We start from the raw sequence: 18,135 nt of genomic DNA, 5'->3' as shown, positions 1-18,135 counted from the left end.
GTGTAGGAAACCCAAATATCCAACCCTTTGTCTTAGGAGACATATAGTGGGATAACTCCTCTAGTGTATGTTGGTCCTTTTACAAGTGCCTATTTATTGTAGGGGAAAATAATAACCCTTGTTTGGGTTGGTCATTTTGTTGGTGGTTGGTGATCTTGTAGAAAAAGATAAGTGTCACGCATTGTCAAGAGCTATATAGCCTTTGGATTGGCTAGGCTTGTTGGAGTATTAGATTGTTATTGAAGAGACCTATCATTGCATGTCATTGTTAGTGTTTAGGTTTAATCCTTGGTTGTGGCTTCTCTTGTGTATATCCCCTCTAGTCATGTAGATTGTCATGTTGGCAAAGATCAACCATATGCACCCCATGTGAAACCATGTGCTAATGTCCACCTAGGATTGACTACACGTGCCATGATGCCTTGTCAAATGATGTATCATATGATTCCGCCTCTTTCTATGCCTATGTAAGAGGCTTTTTGTACATACATTGGTGAAGATAATGCAATCATTGTCTCCTTTTCACTTTATATTAACTCTCTTGAAAATCCCCTTAACCCTACAAATTGTTCCAACAAAAATCATAGGTCTCAAGAGTATCTTTCCTTACATTTCCTCATGCAAGATAGCAAAAGAAGGCTTGGATACATCATAAAATTGTTTCCTCTTAGGAATGTAGCCTCTGCAATTATCACATTTCGCAATTTGTAGTGTAAATTTCCTGGGTGAAAATGGAAATATTAGTTATAAATCCCAGCAAATACCCTAGATTTTGACATAAATCCGTTGTGTGATTGCCTTGCCCTTTAAAAGAATAGTGAAGAAAATGGTTTTTTTTATAGCAATGTTGCCCATGTTAAAAGTAGTTTATTAGTTAGCATGTCAATGACGATATGGAATCAATCATGTTCGTTCAACAAATCTCCACAAAGATCCAATCTTTCAAAGACTGTTGCTTCTTTTATTTTTCTCAATTATCTTCCACGTTCTTATCAAGGTTTTGCTTCTACCTCTGGATCCATGATAAAGGCCGTGGATGCAATCCCGTAAACTAGCTAATGTGAAGCATCGTATTGCACAAAAAAAAAGGTTTGAATTTTTTCTACTTTTAGATTCAACCTAAATGCATTTTACTTTGAGGACTTTGCATGAGAAATCAAATACATTATACTTATTGCAAGCTGAGCTCTTGTTGTTCGTTAGCCAAACAACCTTTGAACTTACTCCTTATCTAGCAAACCTGATATTTGCTAGGCAATGTAGGCTAATAATTATGACAAGAGGATTGAGAAACAAACTGAAAATCGCAATGGCCTACATAATAGGATAAGAAAAAGTGTGTGACCAACTACTTAATCCCCCTCTTTATACAAATAGGAAAATGAATGTCATGATAGGTTACCCTATGTGGGCTATAAGCAAGACCGCAAAAATGGAGGCCGACATGGATTTTTTGCTACTGCGTCTTCTATTTTTACAAAACCAATTAGTGAAATCAAGTTGTGAAATGAGCATCTTCTGGCACATTGTTTTTTCAATGCTACTTATTATGATGAATCTATGTTTTAGCTGTGTGACTTCAACAACGGGACTACAAAAAAGATGGCTGCACAACATATATTTTCACGTAGGCCATTACATTTAGAGTTTGAGCAATTGTGTTGAATCATACCTATAACAGTATTTTTGCTTGTGTACATCTCTTAGATGTCCCCACAAAGGAGAATACCACGATTCATAAGTTGTGATATTTGTAGAGAGGGAAAGTATTTGGTTTATGACTTTAGGTGCAAAATAACAATTATAGGCAAGGCCTAAAAACAAGGCAGACGGACGTTGGCATTGCCTTTCACTCCGATTTGTGTGTGTGGGTGGGTGGGTGGAGAGAGAGAGAGAGAGAGAGAGAGAGAGAGAGAGAGAGAGTCACAAAGACTTTAAATTAAAAGGGGAGAAAATCAAACACCTTTCAAAATTTGGAGGGTGATGGGTTGGTTGTATACAAGTGAAACTCCCTCGGCATACACCCTCCCTTTCTGCTAAAAGGCATTGCCAACAAAGTGGAGTACGTTATTTGTGCAATTTTAGATGTGCCAGTAGTTGCAAACAAGAAGCTTAAGGATGCACATTTTTAGTCATCCAAAATTTGTCAATGTCCTACAGCGTATACAAATCGTTATGATTTCACCTAATACACTTGGTAGAGGCACCTAAACACATCAGGGACAATCTCAGCTTCGACCCTCTACCAAGGGTTAGGAGGTGTGTGTGCTGCATGCAAACAGGGGAGAGAGAGAGAGAGATTTGCAAGCGACTTACCACCGCAAAATTGTGAACATTTTCCACTTAAAAAACAGCAGAAGGGATGTCAGCTACAACAAAATGCTAGACAGCATTATCTGATACAAAAAGCAGAAACACCACTTCCTCTTTCAACCGTTATAAGCTGATCTTCTGAATGCCATCTCCGAAAAGAGTGCCTCTAGGAAAACAAAATGGAACTTCCTCAGACTCTCAAAGACGAGGAAGAAGGGTTTTTTTTTTTTTTTGGGGTGGGGGGGGGGCGTATGGGACAATACATCAGCTGTCCCTCACGTCACTTCATATATCACATACAAATTTCTGGCAGAAACTATCACTCTAATCTCGCACAATATGAACAAGTTGCTTACCAGAACAATCCTTCATTGTTGCAGGAACTTCATTAGATTGCTGATAACAAGCAAAAAAGAGCACCCCTTGATGGCATTCGCTTATGAATAGTGGTAGGAAAGCACTATCCAATCCCATCCACATGTATAGAAGAATACATCTCCTCTTGAGACATTTTCCTTTCACTATCATCACAGCTAATTGGCTGAGACCTTGACAACAAAGACTTCCCTGACACAAGCCTTTGCCTCGTGACTTTAACAATGGACTTTCACCAAACTTCAATTCTGTCAATGGCAGCTGATTGCTCGAGATCTTGACAATGATGACTTATTTGCTGCAAGCATCTGTTCCTTAACTTGAATAACAGACCTTCCATGGACTTCAGCCATCTCCAAAACTGGTTCTGACCGACTTCGTGTCATCGGGCCGATCAAGCTCTTGGATAGTAGGATAGTTCCTGGGAATGAAAAAAAAATTGTACCAGCAAATTGCTTACGATCTTGCAGGCTCATGGCCTTAAATCCAAATGAGCTTGTCCAGGTTTCAACCACCTCATTGATTGAGGGTATGACAAGTTTGTACACTCCTACTCCCCGCAGCATAAGCTCCAAAGCCTGCATCAAAGCCCTGCACATTCCCTGCTGGCGAAAATCACACTCCGTTGCAATGAACGGCACCTCAGCAAGAGCTTTGCCATGTGTACGGACTGTTGCAACCGATACCAACTGCTCTCCTTTCATCAGCAGCATGATATAAAAACCACTACAATCTAGCCGCCTTACAGACGATTTGCGACTATAGACCAACTGAGAAAGCACATTCACACCAGATTCCTGATCTATGATCGGATCAAAGCATTGCTGCAGTATCTTCAGTGCTTCACATAGTCTGTCTTGGGAAGTTGCCGTCTCAAGTGCAATAGACTCCTCCCCGGAAGACCTCAGTAACATCCAGGACAGGTCCTTATCAATGGCAAAAATGCTGCCAACAAGCTTGCGCAGCTTCTCAAAGACACTCTGGCATCTCTTTGTGCAAAACCAAGTACCCTCAAATCGACTGCGACACTTTGATAGACAGCTTTGATGATACGGAACTTGACATTGCATACAACATATCATGGAAGAGCCAGACTCTCCAGTTTCGCGACCTTTTCCCAGACCACAGGAACCACACCTGCATCTCGAACAATGCCAATCCCCATCCGGGACCGCGTCCAGATGCAGGCAGCCATAATGAAAAGCAGAGGGGCAGCTATCACACAGCATGAGCTGACCTCCATCACCACAAATTTGGCATATGTTATCATTCCCATCGTCCAACTGGGATTTCCCCTTTGAAGATACCCGCTTACCTGTACCGGTCGCATTGCCAGATTGACCTGTAGAGTCTGCAGAATGCAGGCAATCCATTATAGAGCGCCCATCCCGAAGAAACATGTTCGCACTCGGACGATGAAGTGCACTCCCTGCGTGTGCTTCAAATTTTGACAAGCCAAATATCCGGCTACAACAGCAGCAGAGAACACCATCACGGGTTACCTTGCCCTCTTTCATCACAGATTGATCTCTCTTTCTCATATAAAACACAGCCTCATGATCTGCCACGGTTCCTGACTCAATGAGCTTCGTAAACATGCTGCATACTCTGCCCTCTAGAGGCCAAGAGACTACTTTACGTTTTGAGCCAGAAACTAAGCCTGCTTTCTGTTGTCTTTTCTTAGAGTCTGTAGCTGCAGACTTCCCTTTCTTTACCAGAAGATTACACTTACCTCTCTTGGAAACCGCAGGCCTGCCTTTACTTGAGGCTGAAAACACAGACTTTCTCTTCTGGAGGTTTCCTAAGGCCATGGCAGCTGTTTCCGTAGTAAAATGTAACGTTTTGAGTGCGGAAATGCGGTAGTCGCTTAGATCTGGCGCTTTGCTCCAGGAGCCCCAAGCCTTTCCTACTGAAGAGCAAGAACGCACTGTCTCAAGATTGAGCAGAGAAATGGAACCTTCGAGGAGGGTAAGAGGAAACCCTCTCAGATTCCGTTGCCGATCTGCAAATGGTAGGCCAAGAGCCTGCAGATCGGAGAGGAGGACGACGAATGGTTTGCAGAGAAGAATAGAAAGGCGATGGCGGAAAGGTAGAGAGGCGTGGCGAGCGAAATAGGCATCGAAAGGAGGGCCGCGTGCGAAATCGTGTAGAACGGGGCCGGCCAGCCATACCCACTGCTCACTCTCACCCCTCGGGCCTCCTCATAGCATGTCGTCAAAAAGGGCAGTTGACAGTTGACTCTTTCCATCATCATCCATGTGGTGTCATGCTCCACCATATGCAGTCATGGCGGGGTCCGGGCAACCTTCTCCGTCACTCTTCTCCGAACAACTGTGTGAAACTCAGCTAACGGAGCTCACGAAGATATGGTGATTTCTTTTATTTCTCCAAGAAGGGTCTTTTATTACTTCGTTAGCGTAATTGGATCTGGAAGCACGTTCGTCCACGTGGCTAGCATTAGCAAGCTTTTTTTAACGCAGGCAAAAAGAAGCGAGGAGTCACCTACACAGGCATCTTGAAGGCATGCGGCTCCAGGCAGAATCCATGTGCAAATCGAGGGTCCTCTGGCTCTATTTGCCTACGGCTACCTCCACCCTGTCTACTCTTTAATCTAATCTCAGCCTACCTCGTGGCTCACGTGCGATGGTCCTTGGATACGTGGGGAGCAGAGTATTCCCCTAGATATTCTTGTCTACCGACACGTCAAGCTGTACCTCAGATCATCCTCCGTAAGGCGAGCATGCAGCATTAAAGGTAAGTCTATATTCTTTGTCTGACTGTGATTCAAGATATTTATGAATGACTTTTTTGTTACTGCAGGGGCCTATGGCTTTGTTCTCTAATAAGTGCCTCTTCTTTGTGAGGGTCAATGGAAATCTTGTGGAATTTTTGTGATGTGTTGCCTTATAGGGCAAGTTAAGGGTGAATGCTGATGCTTAACATCAAAGCCTCGTTAGAATATGCAATATAACATATCAAAATACTTACACTATTTCTTACTTTCTAGGATACTTTTGTGTGAGAGTCAGATGTAAAGCTAATGCATGTATTTTAATTCCTCAAAGCATTTTTCTGGTGATTAAATACTCAGTTGAGGGTTCAAGTGTTTTGCTATTTCATAATTGCTGCAGGCACTTGCAAAAACTTTGTCAGAGGATGATTTATTTTATCTTCGGGCCCAGTTTCTTCTTTTGAAGCCCTCAAGAATGGTCGATTATTGCTGGAAAATTTCAAATCAGTATTCCTCAGACTTTTGACAGAGCGTTATTGTTATTTCAATTCAGCTACGATTTACAAGTTTGGTGACTAGCTTTTTGCTTGCCATGTGTACCCAGGCATTGACAAAACATGCCACAGAGGCAATGAAGGAGTCCCGAATGTTTGATATGATTGTGGCTGTATTTGCTCTACCTTTGTACATGTGTAGTTAGTCATGATACACAGAGGAGTTGCATTATCATATGTATATATGCTTAATTCAATAGGTAGATGCATTGCAATTCAAGAAGATGGACTTCGAAGAGTTTTGTGCAGCAGCTTGCAGTGTTACCCTGCTAGAGGCTCTCGAACATTGGGAGAGGCAAGCCTGCACAGCGTATCAGATTTTTGAAAGGGAAGCTAATCAAGTGGTAGTGATTGAGGATCTTGTGCGGGTAAAACTCATTGATCGGCCTAAGTTTGACCACTATATTATGGAAGTCCATGTATGTGTGTGTGAAGAGATGTAGGGCCGCATGGTAGAAGTCTCATTGCGGGTTGTCGGCAAGATATATGTATGGTTTGAGCCTCTCCAGTGTTTTTGATTGACAAATCTCATGGCATGGGGACATAGTCCGGATTGCAAGAATAAGTGTTTTCTGTGCATGTGGGAAGCTCTCCATGGAAGGTTGATATGGCAAAAAAATTGTTGATATGGCCACAAAAATTCACAATTATATTATCAGTCAAAGTTTATTGGAAAAAGATGTGCTTGGCACCTGGGTATCAAAATTCATGGTGTGATTGCTAGGCAGGGACAGTTGATTGCAAGATATGTGCAACATGGATATGGCAAAAAAAACATGGTCTTCTTTTACGGGAGGCAAATGAGGGATGCTCGCCATACAAAGTCTCTTGGAGTGCTCTTATGGCCCTAGGTTGCTTTAAACAAATGCAAAGAGACATTGAGATTGTTGATAGCAGATTGGTGGTGAAAAAATATTGTACTTGGCTATGCTTCGGTCTACTTCTATGTCAAATGTGGTTCCCTCATGAATGAAAGAAAAAATCTCGATGGGCTTTCCCTGCGGAATGTCATCACCTCAAACGCATTGATTGCTGGATATGCCCAACTTCATTGTGCTAGGGTAGCTCAGGAAGCAAATGTAAATGGAAGGCTTTTCTCCAAATGCATTACCTATGCTTGCATCCTGAAGGCCAATGGCCTTATGCAAGCCATTGACATGGGTGACAAAATCAATGAGAAGATACCTGGTACGAGCCTTCCCCTGGGTGAGAGAAAGCACAAAGGAGCTCCCTCTCTAGAACAGGGCCAACCCTTGCTGGTCACACCACATTTGGCATATATATCGGCCAAGATAGCTATGTTGGCATCTCAATGATAACTATGTTGGCATCAACGTTGACGATATCATTTCCTCATACACGAAGTCATTGAATGTATCAAGGATGGTGCTCAATTCTGGCAGAGATATTGCAACAGGGGTTGAATATACCCTTTTACAAGACATTGACATGGATAAAAGTATGTATTCTCCATATGTATGCCAAATGTGGTGTTGATTGCAGGATATGCTCAGCATGGCTGTGGCAAGGAAGCTTTGGGTTCCTTTCACAAGATTCGAAGCAATGACCTGCAAACACTTTGAAAGCCTTCTCCAGATGCAATCGCCTACGTTTGCATCTTGAAGGCATCTGGCTCTACGCAAGATGTTGATATGGGCACAAAAATTCACGATTATATTGTTAGTCAGAGGCAGCTGAAAAGAAAAAATATGTTGTACTTGGCAGTGCCGTGGTCGATATATATGCCAAATGTGATGTGCTTGAGAAAGCACAAAAAGCGCTTGAGGAGATTTTTGTCCGGAATTTCGCCTCTTGGAATGCATTAATTGTGGGATGTGCCGAACATCAGAGGAACAAGCAAGCTCTAGAATATTTCGAGGTGATGCAAAGCGAGCGCAACTCTCTACATGAAACGAGCACATCTCTCTAGATGCAATCACCTAGGCTCATCTTGAAGGCACGTTGCAATTCGGAAGATGCAAAGATGGACAAAAGTCATGGGATGTTCTGAACAGATGCAAAGCGAGGCCATCTCTCCACTCGGTGAGCACTGCCTTGGTCAATATATATGCCAGATGCAGCACGCTTGAGAAAGCACAAGAAGTGTTTACGGAGCTTCATGTCCGGAATGTTGTCCCTTGGAATGCACCAATTGTGGGATGTGCGCAATAAGAGTAGGGCCACAAAGTTGTAGGCTATTTTTAGCAAATGCAAAGAAATCTCTCTCTATATCCTCGGGTAAGGATCACTTGAAACAGCGTCTCTTGGAATGCACTGCTTGCAGGATACGCAAACAAGAGCAGGGCCAGAAAGCTCTAGGCCTTTTTCAATTTCCTATCTCAGAGCGTGGCCTCTTGAAATGCATTGATTGCAGGGTTTGTCCCACAGCAGATGTGAAGCGAGGTCCTCTCTCTAGATGCGATCACCTATGCACGCATCTTGAAGGCATGTGCATCTAAGAAAGATGTTGACATGGGCACAAAAATTCAAAATTATATTGTCAGTCAAAGTCTATTGAAAAAAGATTTGCTTGGCACATGGGTATCAAAATTCATGATGTGATTGCTAGGCAGGGGCTGTTGATTGCAAGATATGTGCAACATGGATATGGCAAAAAAAATATGGTCTTCTTTTACGAGAGGCGAAGTGAGCGATGCTCGCCATACAAAGTCTCTTGGAGTGCTCTTATGGCCCTAGGTTGCTTTAAACAAATGCAAAGAGAGGGTTTCTCACATTGAGATTGTTGATAGCGGATTGGTGGTGAAAAATATTGTACTTGGCTGTGCTTTGGTCTACTTAGTATGTCAAATGTGGTTCCCTCATGAAAGAAAACATAAATCTTGATGGGCTTTCCCTGCAGAATGTCATCACCTCAAATGCATTGATTGTTGGATATGCCCAACTTCATTGTGCTAGGGTAGCTCAGGAAGCAGATGCAAACGGAAGGCTTTTCTCCAAATGCATTATCTATGCTTGCATCTTGCAGGCCAATGGCCTTATGCAAGCCATTGACATGGGTGACAAAATCAATGAGAAGGTACCTGGTACGGCACTGTTGGTGAAGGATGTCATGCTTGGCCATGCTTGGTTGATATGTGTGGTACTGTCACGAAAGCATAAAAAGATGAAAATTTCTTGATTGGCATTCTCTTTGGAATGTCATCAAATGCAACGTATTGGATGCTAATATGCTTGTCGCAAGAAATCTCTTGATTGTTTTTATGGAACCTCTTTCTCCAAATGCATTCACCTATGCTTACACCTTGAAGGCTTGTGGCCTTATGGAAGACTTTCACATGGGTATTAGAATTTACGATGTGATTGCTAGTCAGGGGTTGTTGGGAGTACTATGTCATGCTTGGTGGTAGTTTGATCAATATGTATACCAAATCCGGTGTCCTCACAATAGCACAAAAGCTTCTTGAAGGACATCCTCCCTGACATGTCATGTCTTGTCACACAGGTAAAGTGCAGAAGATGTCCACAACATTGTTGATGTAAGGAAGTGCATCGATGATAGACATTCAATCGTGCGGTGAGTAAGCAGTATCATTTTTTTATTCTTGACACTGAGAACGCAGTTAATGAACGCACTGAAAATTGCACGCTGTCGTGGGAATGGCACGTTCCCTCGTATTATAAAAATTGGGGAGGACTGTGCAAACGGGATGCAAGGCGACTTGTCTGTTTTCTTTTTTTTGAAACATAAAAATGGAACAACAAACAATTAATAACATTGACATCATGTATGATCACAAACATTGAGCTTGTCAAGACTCTAACCCTCCTTGTAGTTTTCTGCGAGGTACCCCTCTGAAGAACTATGATCAGTATCTGATTTTTACGAGGTGAACCTCTGAACCACGACGATCGGTATCCTAAACACGCTTTCAGGTAAAAAAAAATAACATGCTTTGATGAAAAATCTCTCTCTCTCTCTCTCTCTGTCTCTCTCTCTCGCTCTATTTTCTCTAAAAATTGTAACACGCTTTGATGAAAATTTTCTCTCTTTAATTGCACTCATCTACGCTTCCACCTCAAAGGCTTGTGGCCTTATATGAGATCTTCAAACACAATTCATTTTCTAAGTTTTTGACTAACAAAATCTAGGCAACAAGCAATATTTGGAACACAAGTCAAGCATAGACAAGCAAAGCATGATGAGGAGTTAAAAGGAATGGGTTTTTCTTTTCTAACTGGATTGATTCCATGATATATCCAACCTTCTTGTGGCAAGAAAGCTTTGGGTTGTTTTTACTAGATGCGAAGGAAAGGCTTGTCTCTAATTTTAATCACGTACGCTTCCACCTTGAAATCTTGTGGCCTTATACGAGATCTTCAAACACAATTTGTTTTCTCGATTTTTAGTTTGTAAAATCTAGAGAACAAACAATATTCAAAACACAAGTTAGCCATAGAGAAGTCGGGTGTGATGAGGGGTTAAAGGCAATGGGTTATGCTTTTTAGACCAAACTGATTACAATATATACTCAACATGGTTGTGGCAAGCCTAGCTCTGAGCTGATTTTACCAAATGTGAAGGGAACGCCTCTCTCTAATTGGAATCACCTATGATTCCACCTCGAAGGCTTGTGGCCTTACGCAAGACCTTTACATGTATGATTTCTTAATTCACGATAAGATTGCTAGCCAGGGGCTATCGGAGCAAGACACCATGCTTGATGGTGTTTTGATCTATATGTATGTCAAATATGGTGTTGTCACGATAGCACGAGAAGTTTTTGATGGGGATCCTCTCTAGGCTGTCATCTCTTCAAGTGATTGTAGGATATGGTCAACCTGGGCTATTTTTTCTAGATGTGAAGGAAAGGCTTTTCTCTAATTGCAATCACCTATGCTTCCACCTCAAATTGCGGGAGTCTAGAGGATGCTCACATGCTATTGCAGGGGTTTCCAGTAAGAAATGTTGTTACCTAGAGTGCGACAATTTTTGGCTTTGCTCTATATAGCAACTTTTCTTGACTTTCGATTATTTTTAGAGCATGCTAGATTCAATGCTCAAGCCAAATGATGCGACTTTTACCAGTTTGTTCTATGCTTGTAGTCATGTAGGCGAGGTTGCGGAGGCATGATGACATTTTAAGTCCATATGGTAGGACCATAACTTAGAACCTATCTTAGGCCACTATAATTCTATGGTGGATTTCCTTAGTAAAGTAGACAGAGGAGCTAATGAAAAGTATACCATTTTTTTGGATATTATCGGATGCCTCTTGTAATACACATAACAATGTGAAATTAGGAGAATGTTGCTTCGATTGAGTGCTCGATAAAGGCAGTTGGGAGGCGGTTGTGCAATTGCTTATATATTAATGTCTGGCATCTATGCCAGTGTAGGCATGGAAAAGGATGTGGCAAGAATACAAGACATGAGAAGTTTCTCAAAAGTATGGAAAAATGATACGACAAGATTTATGTGAATGGTGTATCACCATCAAGATGAATATTGTCTGACCTCCTGCCCATGAGAGACATTTCTGATCAGCAAGTGAGGTGAAGGCTTCTCTTTCGACAAAGTCTCTTGTTGAATCTTCAAATGACACAACCATACCCACACAAATGACAAGAATGCAGACAATAGAGTGAGATTGAATCAAAGAATTAATACAATCTAAAAGGTAAGAACATATTTAGACATATCAACATTGGGACATGAAAATCGTGGAGCGTATCATGCTCTAGGCTGCTTTCAACACATGCAAAGCAAGTGTATCTCTCCAAATTCAGCATCCTATACTTGCGTCTTGAAGGCTATGCTTTCTTGAAGGCATGTGGCTCTACGCAAGAGCTCAAGGAGCTTCCTTTTTGGAGTGTGAACTCTTGAAATGCTTCACATCTGGCCTCTCTCTAGATGCAATCACCTAGGCATGTGGCTCTACGCAAGGAAAGTCATGCTTGCGACTGTCTTGGTGAATATGTATGCCAAATGTGGTGTGCTTGAGAGAGCACAAAAAGTGATTAAGGAGCTTTTTGTCCAGAATGTCGCCTCTTGGAATGCACTGATTGCGGGATGTGCGCAACAAGAGCAGGGGCAGAAAGCTCTATGTTGTTTTTAGCAGATGCAAAGAAAGTATATCTCTGGGCCAATTTCAATCAAGGCATGTGGCTCTACGCAAGTGCTCGACGTGTCCTAAGTGTGGACTCTTAAAATGTGCTGATTGGATGATTTGCTCCACAAGGGCAGGGCCAGGAAGCTCTATTCTATTTCTAGCTGATGCGAAGTGAGGGCGTCTCTCTAGATGCGATCACGTACACATGCATGAAGGCATGTTGCCATGTAGCTAACTGAAGAAGCTGTTATGGGCACAAAAAGTGCTTGAGCAGCTTTTTTTCCGGAATGTTGCCTCCTGAAATGCATTGATCGCGGGATTTGCCCAACAAGAACATGGTAGTTGAAAGGAGATGCCATGCATGGAATTGTCTTGGTCGATATGTACGCCAAATGTGGTGTGCTTGAGAAAGCAGAAAAAGTGCTAGAGCAGTTTTCTGTCCGGACTGTCGCCCCTTGGAATGCACTGATTGCGGGATGTCTGCAACAAGAGCAGGGGCGAGAAATCTCTAGGTTGTTTTTATCGGATGCAAAGCAAGTATATCTCTCCAAATTTAGTCAAGGCATGTGGCTCTACGCAAGTGTTCGAGGAGCTTCATGTCCTGAGTGTGGACTCTTGGAATGTCTTGATTGAATGATTTGCTCCACAAGGGCAGGACCAACAAGCTCTATTCTATTTTTAGTAGATGCGAAGCGAGGGCCTCTTTCCAGATGCAATCATGTATGCATGCATGAAGAATGTCCGGAATGTTTGCCTCTTGAAATGCATTGATTATGGGATGTACACAACAAGAACATGGCTGTTGAAAGAAGATGCCATGCTTGGGAATGTCTTGGTCGATATGTATGCCAAATGTGGTGTGCTTGAGAGAGCACAAAAAGTGCTAGAGTAGTTTTCTGTCCAGAATGTCACCCCTTGGAATGCACTGATTGTGGGATGTGCGCAACAAGAGCACGGCAAGAAAGCTCTAGGTTGTGTTCGGCGGATGCAAAGCAAGTATATCTCTCCAAATTCAGTCAAGGCATGTGGCTCTACGCAAGTGTTCGAGGAGCTTCATGTCTTGAGTGTGGACTCTTGGAATGCAATGATCGAATGATTTGCTCCACAAGGGTAGGGCTAGCAAGCTCTATTCTGTTTCTAGCAGATGCGAAGTAAGGGCCTCTCTCCAGATGCAATCATGTATGCATGCATGAAGCCATGTAGCTCTACACAAGCTTGTATTGGCACAAAAATTCACAATTACATTGTTAGTCAGAGGCTGTTGAACGCAAAGAGAGGGCCTTACAAAACGTGCCTGAGGAGCTTCCTGTCTCAATGTTAGGCACGGTCTCTCCAGATGCAATCACCTACGCCTATGTAGGCATCTCGAAGTCATGCGAGACAATAGATGCAATCGCAGGCAGGGTCTCTCTCCCAAATGCCGTCTCTTGGAGTGCATTGATTGCGGGATACACGCAACAGGAGCATGTCTAGAAATCTCTCAATTGTTTTCAGCAGATGCAAAGGGGGGCCCTCTCTCCAGATGCAGTCACACACGCATGCATCTTGAAGGCGGTGGCTGTACGCAAGATGTTGATATGGGCTTGAAAATTCTCTTTAATAGTGGTTGTTGCAAAACATTGTCGTGCTTGGCAATGCCTTGGTCGATATGTATGCCAAATGTGGTGCGGGATGTTGTCTCTTGGAACATTATGACTGTAGGATATGCCCGACATGGGCTGCGCCAGAAGCTGTGGGCTGTTGATATGGGCTTGAAAATTCATGCTCATATTGTTAGTCAAGGGCTGTTGCAAGACATTTTCGTGCTTGGCAATGCCTTGGTCGATACGTATGCTAAATGTGGTGCACTTCAGATAGCACAAAACGTGCCTGAGGAGCTTCATGTCTGGAATTGTGTCTCTTTGAGTACATTGATGGATACGCACAACAAGAACAGGGACATAAAGATGTTGGCTATTTTCAGCGGATGCAAAGCGGGGGGCTCTCTCTAGATGCAATCACACACGCATGCATCTGGAAGGCATGTGGCTATATGCAAGATGCTGATATCTTTAAAATTTGCTCTGCTATTGTTAGTTAAGGGCTGTTGCAAAAAAATCTCGTGCTTGGAAATGCCTTGGTCAATATGTATGTTGAATGTGATGCACTTCATCAAGCACAAAACGTGCCTGAGGAGCTTCATATCCCTAATGCCATCTCTTGGAGTGCATTGATTGCAAGATACGCGCAACAAGAGCACGGACAGAAAGCTCTCGACTATTTCCAGTGGATCTAAAGTGAGGGCCTCTTTCTAGATGCAATCACATACGCGTGCATCTTGAAGGCATATGCATGTACACAAGATGCCGATGTGGGCCTCTCTCCATATGGTATCACCTACGTGTCCACATTGAAGGCATGTGTCTCTATGCAAGAGGCTGATACGGGCACAAAAAATCTGCTTTTTATTGTTGTTCAGAGGTTGTTGAAATAAGATGTCACGCTTGGCACATTCTTGGTCGATAAGTATGACACGTGTGTTGCGCTTTAGAAAAGTGACGGTTTCTCACCAACCGAAGTCTCTTGGAGTGCTTTTATATCCAGTTATGTCAAGCAAGGGCAGGTGAGGAAGCTCTGAAATTAATTTCAAAGATGCAATATGACATTGGCATGTTCTTAATGACCATTTTGCCCGAAATGTTGCCTGTTGAATGCATTAAATGATGGGAATGGTGTCTCTTTCAATGCATTGGTAGCGGGATACGCACCGCAGGAGCAAGCGTGGAAAGCTCTAGGCTATTTTCATCTTTCTATCTGCAGTGTGGACTCCTTGAATGCACTCATTGTGGGATGTGCGTAACAAGAGCAAGGCCAATGAGCGATACAGAAAAGAAGTTGTGCTTGGCTTTGCCTAAGACTATGTGTATGTCACATATGGTGCTCTTCAGAACGCATGAAAAGCGCCCGAGGAGCTTCTTGTGCGGAATGCCGCCACAAGAACGCAGGAAGGGTCTCTATCCAGATGCAATCAACTACGCCTACACAAGAATATGGAAGGTATGCGGGTCAGCAGATGCAATCACGTAGGCAGCCATAGATATTAGAATTCATGATATAATCGCTAGTCAACGTTTATTTGGAGTACAATTTCATGCTTGGTGGTGGTTTGATCGATATATATACACAATGTGGTATCCTCACAATAGCACAAAAAATTCTTGAAGGGTATCCTCCCTGGGGTGTTGTCTCTTGTAGCGGGTTAAGTGCAGCAGATGCCCAGCATCATTGATGCAAGGAAGTCCATTGGCGATAGACATTCAATCTCGTGGTGAGTAAGCATTATCATTTTTTTATTTTTGACAATGAGAACGCAGTTAATGAACACATTGAAAATTGCACGCTGCTGTGGGAATGACATGTTCCCTCGTATTATAAAAATTGGGGACGATTGTGCAAACTCCCCCATGCAAGGAGACTTGCATGTTTTATTTTTTTGAAACATAGAAATGGACCAACAAACAATAACATTGACATCTTGTATGATCATGAGCATTGAGCTTGACAAAACTCTTTAACACTCCTTGTGATTCCTCGCGCGGTACCCCTCTGAAGCATTACGATCAGTAACCAATTCCTGTGGAGGTACACCACTGAACCACGACGATCGGTATCCCAAACACTCTCAGCTAAAAAAATCTAACACTCTTTCATGAAATCTCTCTCTCTCTCTCTCTCTCTCTCTCTCTCTCTCTCTCCCGTTTCCAATATTTTGTTCAATCTAAATTCGATGGAACATAGCTAACGAAGCACTCTAGTTTCTTTTATTTCTCCACGAAGGGTCTTGTTACACAAAGCATGATTTATGCTTTCTCGCTCTCATATCCACGTGGCATGCTAAGTAGGTTGCAAGAATAGTGTTAATTGTTGGAAGGATGGTCGATCAACAAGCCTGATTGATTCATGTATAGCAGTCTGTGGATCAGGTGTGGTATTTTGATAGTGGTGCAACCAAGCACATTGCATTTCATCCAATTTGTTCACTTCACTTGAAACTACCTTAATGTGAATGTTGTCACAAGTGCCAAATGATGCTTCTTATTTTACTAAGATTGCACTTACTACCACAAGTCTGAAAGAATAAGTGGAAATTCTTTCACACTTGACTCTATATGTACCAAGAATGAAGAAGAATCTTTTATTAGTATTTTGAAAACTTGGTCCAATAGTCAAATTTGTGAATGATAGATGCAATGTGCATAATCTCAGTTTTGATGATACAATTGTGGTATCATCCATTTTGTTTCATGGATTTTATAAGCTCAATGCTTACGTGAAATGTGTGGAAAACTCAAAAACTCAGCATGCACAATTATTTATTCTAAGGTTGTTTCAAATGCTCGTTTCGGTCCTTTGAATTTTTTCAATTTGTAGAGTTCGTAATGGTTGCTTCATTGGCTCCTCTTGAGGGACCATTCATTGCATGGTCACTTTATTTAGATGGCGTGATATATGGTCAAAAGCCATGCTTTGGTACATTTGTATTTTCCTAAGGTTATCATGTGTGCCACATGTCCTAAACATGTGTCCCATTAAAGTATTGTATTTTAGGACTCTATATGAAGCTTGACATGGCAACAAGCCACTGCTTGATCGTGCTAGACTTGTGGCAAAAACCTGTGCTCAAGAGAACAGCATTCATTTGATGAGAATTTTTCTCCCACCATGGATTCAATGTCAAAGAACTCATACTCTCTACTTGTGGATGCCATTAACTCAAACATTCGTATTAGTCTCCTTGCCAAAAAGAAGTGGCATGTGCAGAGGTATGTGAACAGACTCTACACAAGAGTGAGAGCCCTTATATTAACGTGCTCCACACCGTGTTAATGTGGCTAAACTAAACTCCATGAGCTCATATACTATGTTGTTCACCCTTGTTTCTGATAACAAGTGACATAGAAAAGGTCTCTACTTTGTAGTCATTTAATTTTCATAATCCAATCTTGTACTCAAGATTTGGGAAACATACACGTATGGGACTATCAAACCTCACTCTATATTATTATAGACATAGCGAGAACTACGTACTTAAATGTCCATCCATGGGACATAGCAGACACAATTAGTGCATGGAGGCTACAAGAGGTTACCAATCTCTTGGAAAACACACTCTATCCCTATCTACTCAATGCAACACTCAAATGTATGCCAAAAAATTTCATTTTTTCTTTTTTCATACATGTTTTTCAAACATCCTAACATCACCCTTGTTACAAGGTTAAAAGCCAAAAACTAATCAAGTCATGATAGCACTACGCAACAACTCAAAAGGGAAAAAAACAGTGCTAGATCTTTGACATTCAAAGAGAAAGAAGACTACGGGACATCAAGGACTTGAAGGTTAGCTCGGGAGGAATTAAAAAACGAGTGCAAGCCAACAAGTAAGTCCATCTATCCTTCTTAAGTTTAAATTAATAAGCTCTAAGACATATCTCTTACTTTTGGTATGCATTCCAAAATCTTTGCTACACCTCGACAAGGAAGTGTAGCACGTCACAACCACCTCCTCGACTCTTTATGGACTCATATTGAATCGAAAGAATTATGTTGGCCTCTTGGATGATAAGCGCTATGGTAAGATCATTGCCAAACAGCTTGACAACCTTTTAAACGAGAATCAACTCCATACACAAGAATTTCATTCAATTTTGGATGAAATCGATATTTTGAATAAAGGATATGCTACCATTTACAAGTATGTAGCATCATTTGCAATGCTATTCCACTAGGAAAGGTTTTGGCTTTTGAACTCCTCCTACTCAAGTCTGTGCAAAAACAAGTGAAAAAAATTCATATTTAGTACATGCTACTTCCAAACCCTTTGTAATGGAATTGGCCTATTTAACTTGAGAGTAGCGGAAATTAATGAGAGTACTTTTGAGAAATGACTTTGTGAGCATAACGGGTGAACATAATTGAAGATAGCAACATAATCATAGCAATTAGTTAACTTGGCATGAACAATACTTTTTTAAGAGAGAGAATTTAGAGAACATGAAAACAATTGAGGACCGGATTTATGTGGAGCCGGTCCCCCCTCCAATAGGCATTT

At 42.0% G+C, this 18,135-nt stretch overlaps 2 protein-coding genes across 2 annotated transcripts; both read right to left on the bottom strand.

The window, feature by feature from the left end:
• Positions 1-2,102: 2,102 nt before the first annotated feature.
• LOC147448540 (uncharacterized) lies at positions 2,103-2,841 on the bottom strand. The gene is made up of 2 exons (XM_086521108.1): positions 2,670-2,841; positions 2,103-2,479 (listed from the first exon to the last, which is right to left on the bottom strand). The coding sequence occupies exons 1-2, from the start codon at positions 2,839-2,841 to the stop codon at positions 2,430-2,432; spliced, it is 222 nt and encodes a 73-aa protein (XP_086377234.1). The 3' UTR covers positions 2,103-2,429.
• LOC147448539 (increased DNA methylation 1-like) lies at positions 2,714-4,884 on the bottom strand. Its single transcript, XM_086521107.1, has one exon. The coding sequence runs from the start codon at positions 4,497-4,499 to the stop codon at positions 2,940-2,942; it is 1,560 nt and encodes a 519-aa protein (XP_086377233.1). The 5' UTR covers positions 4,500-4,884; the 3' UTR covers positions 2,714-2,939.
• Positions 4,885-18,135: the final 13,251 nt, after the last annotated feature.

Source organism: Adiantum capillus-veneris, chromosome 10, assembly GCF_014529385.1.
Source record: "Adiantum capillus-veneris isolate H3 chromosome 10, ASM1452938v2, whole genome shotgun sequence".
Classification (NCBI taxonomy): domain Eukaryota; kingdom Viridiplantae; phylum Streptophyta; class Polypodiopsida; order Polypodiales; family Pteridaceae; genus Adiantum; species Adiantum capillus-veneris.
The sequence above is the reverse complement of the archived record's forward strand: the minus strand, read 5'-3'. Positions and strand labels throughout refer to the sequence as shown.

Excerpts from the sequence above, each read along its gene's own strand:
- LOC147448539 (XM_086521107.1), bottom strand. The coding sequence starts at position 4,499 with ATGGCCTTAGGAAACCTCCAGAAGAGAAAGTCTGTGTTTTCAGCCTCA.
- LOC147448540 (XM_086521108.1), bottom strand. The coding sequence starts at position 2,841 with ATGATAGTGAAAGGAAAATGTCTCAAGAGGAGATGTATTCTTCTATAC. Across the intron at positions 2,480-2,669 it reads AACAATGAAGGATTGTTCTG|AGGCACTCTTTTCGGAGATG; the intron begins GTAAGCAACTTG and ends TTGTTTTCCTAG.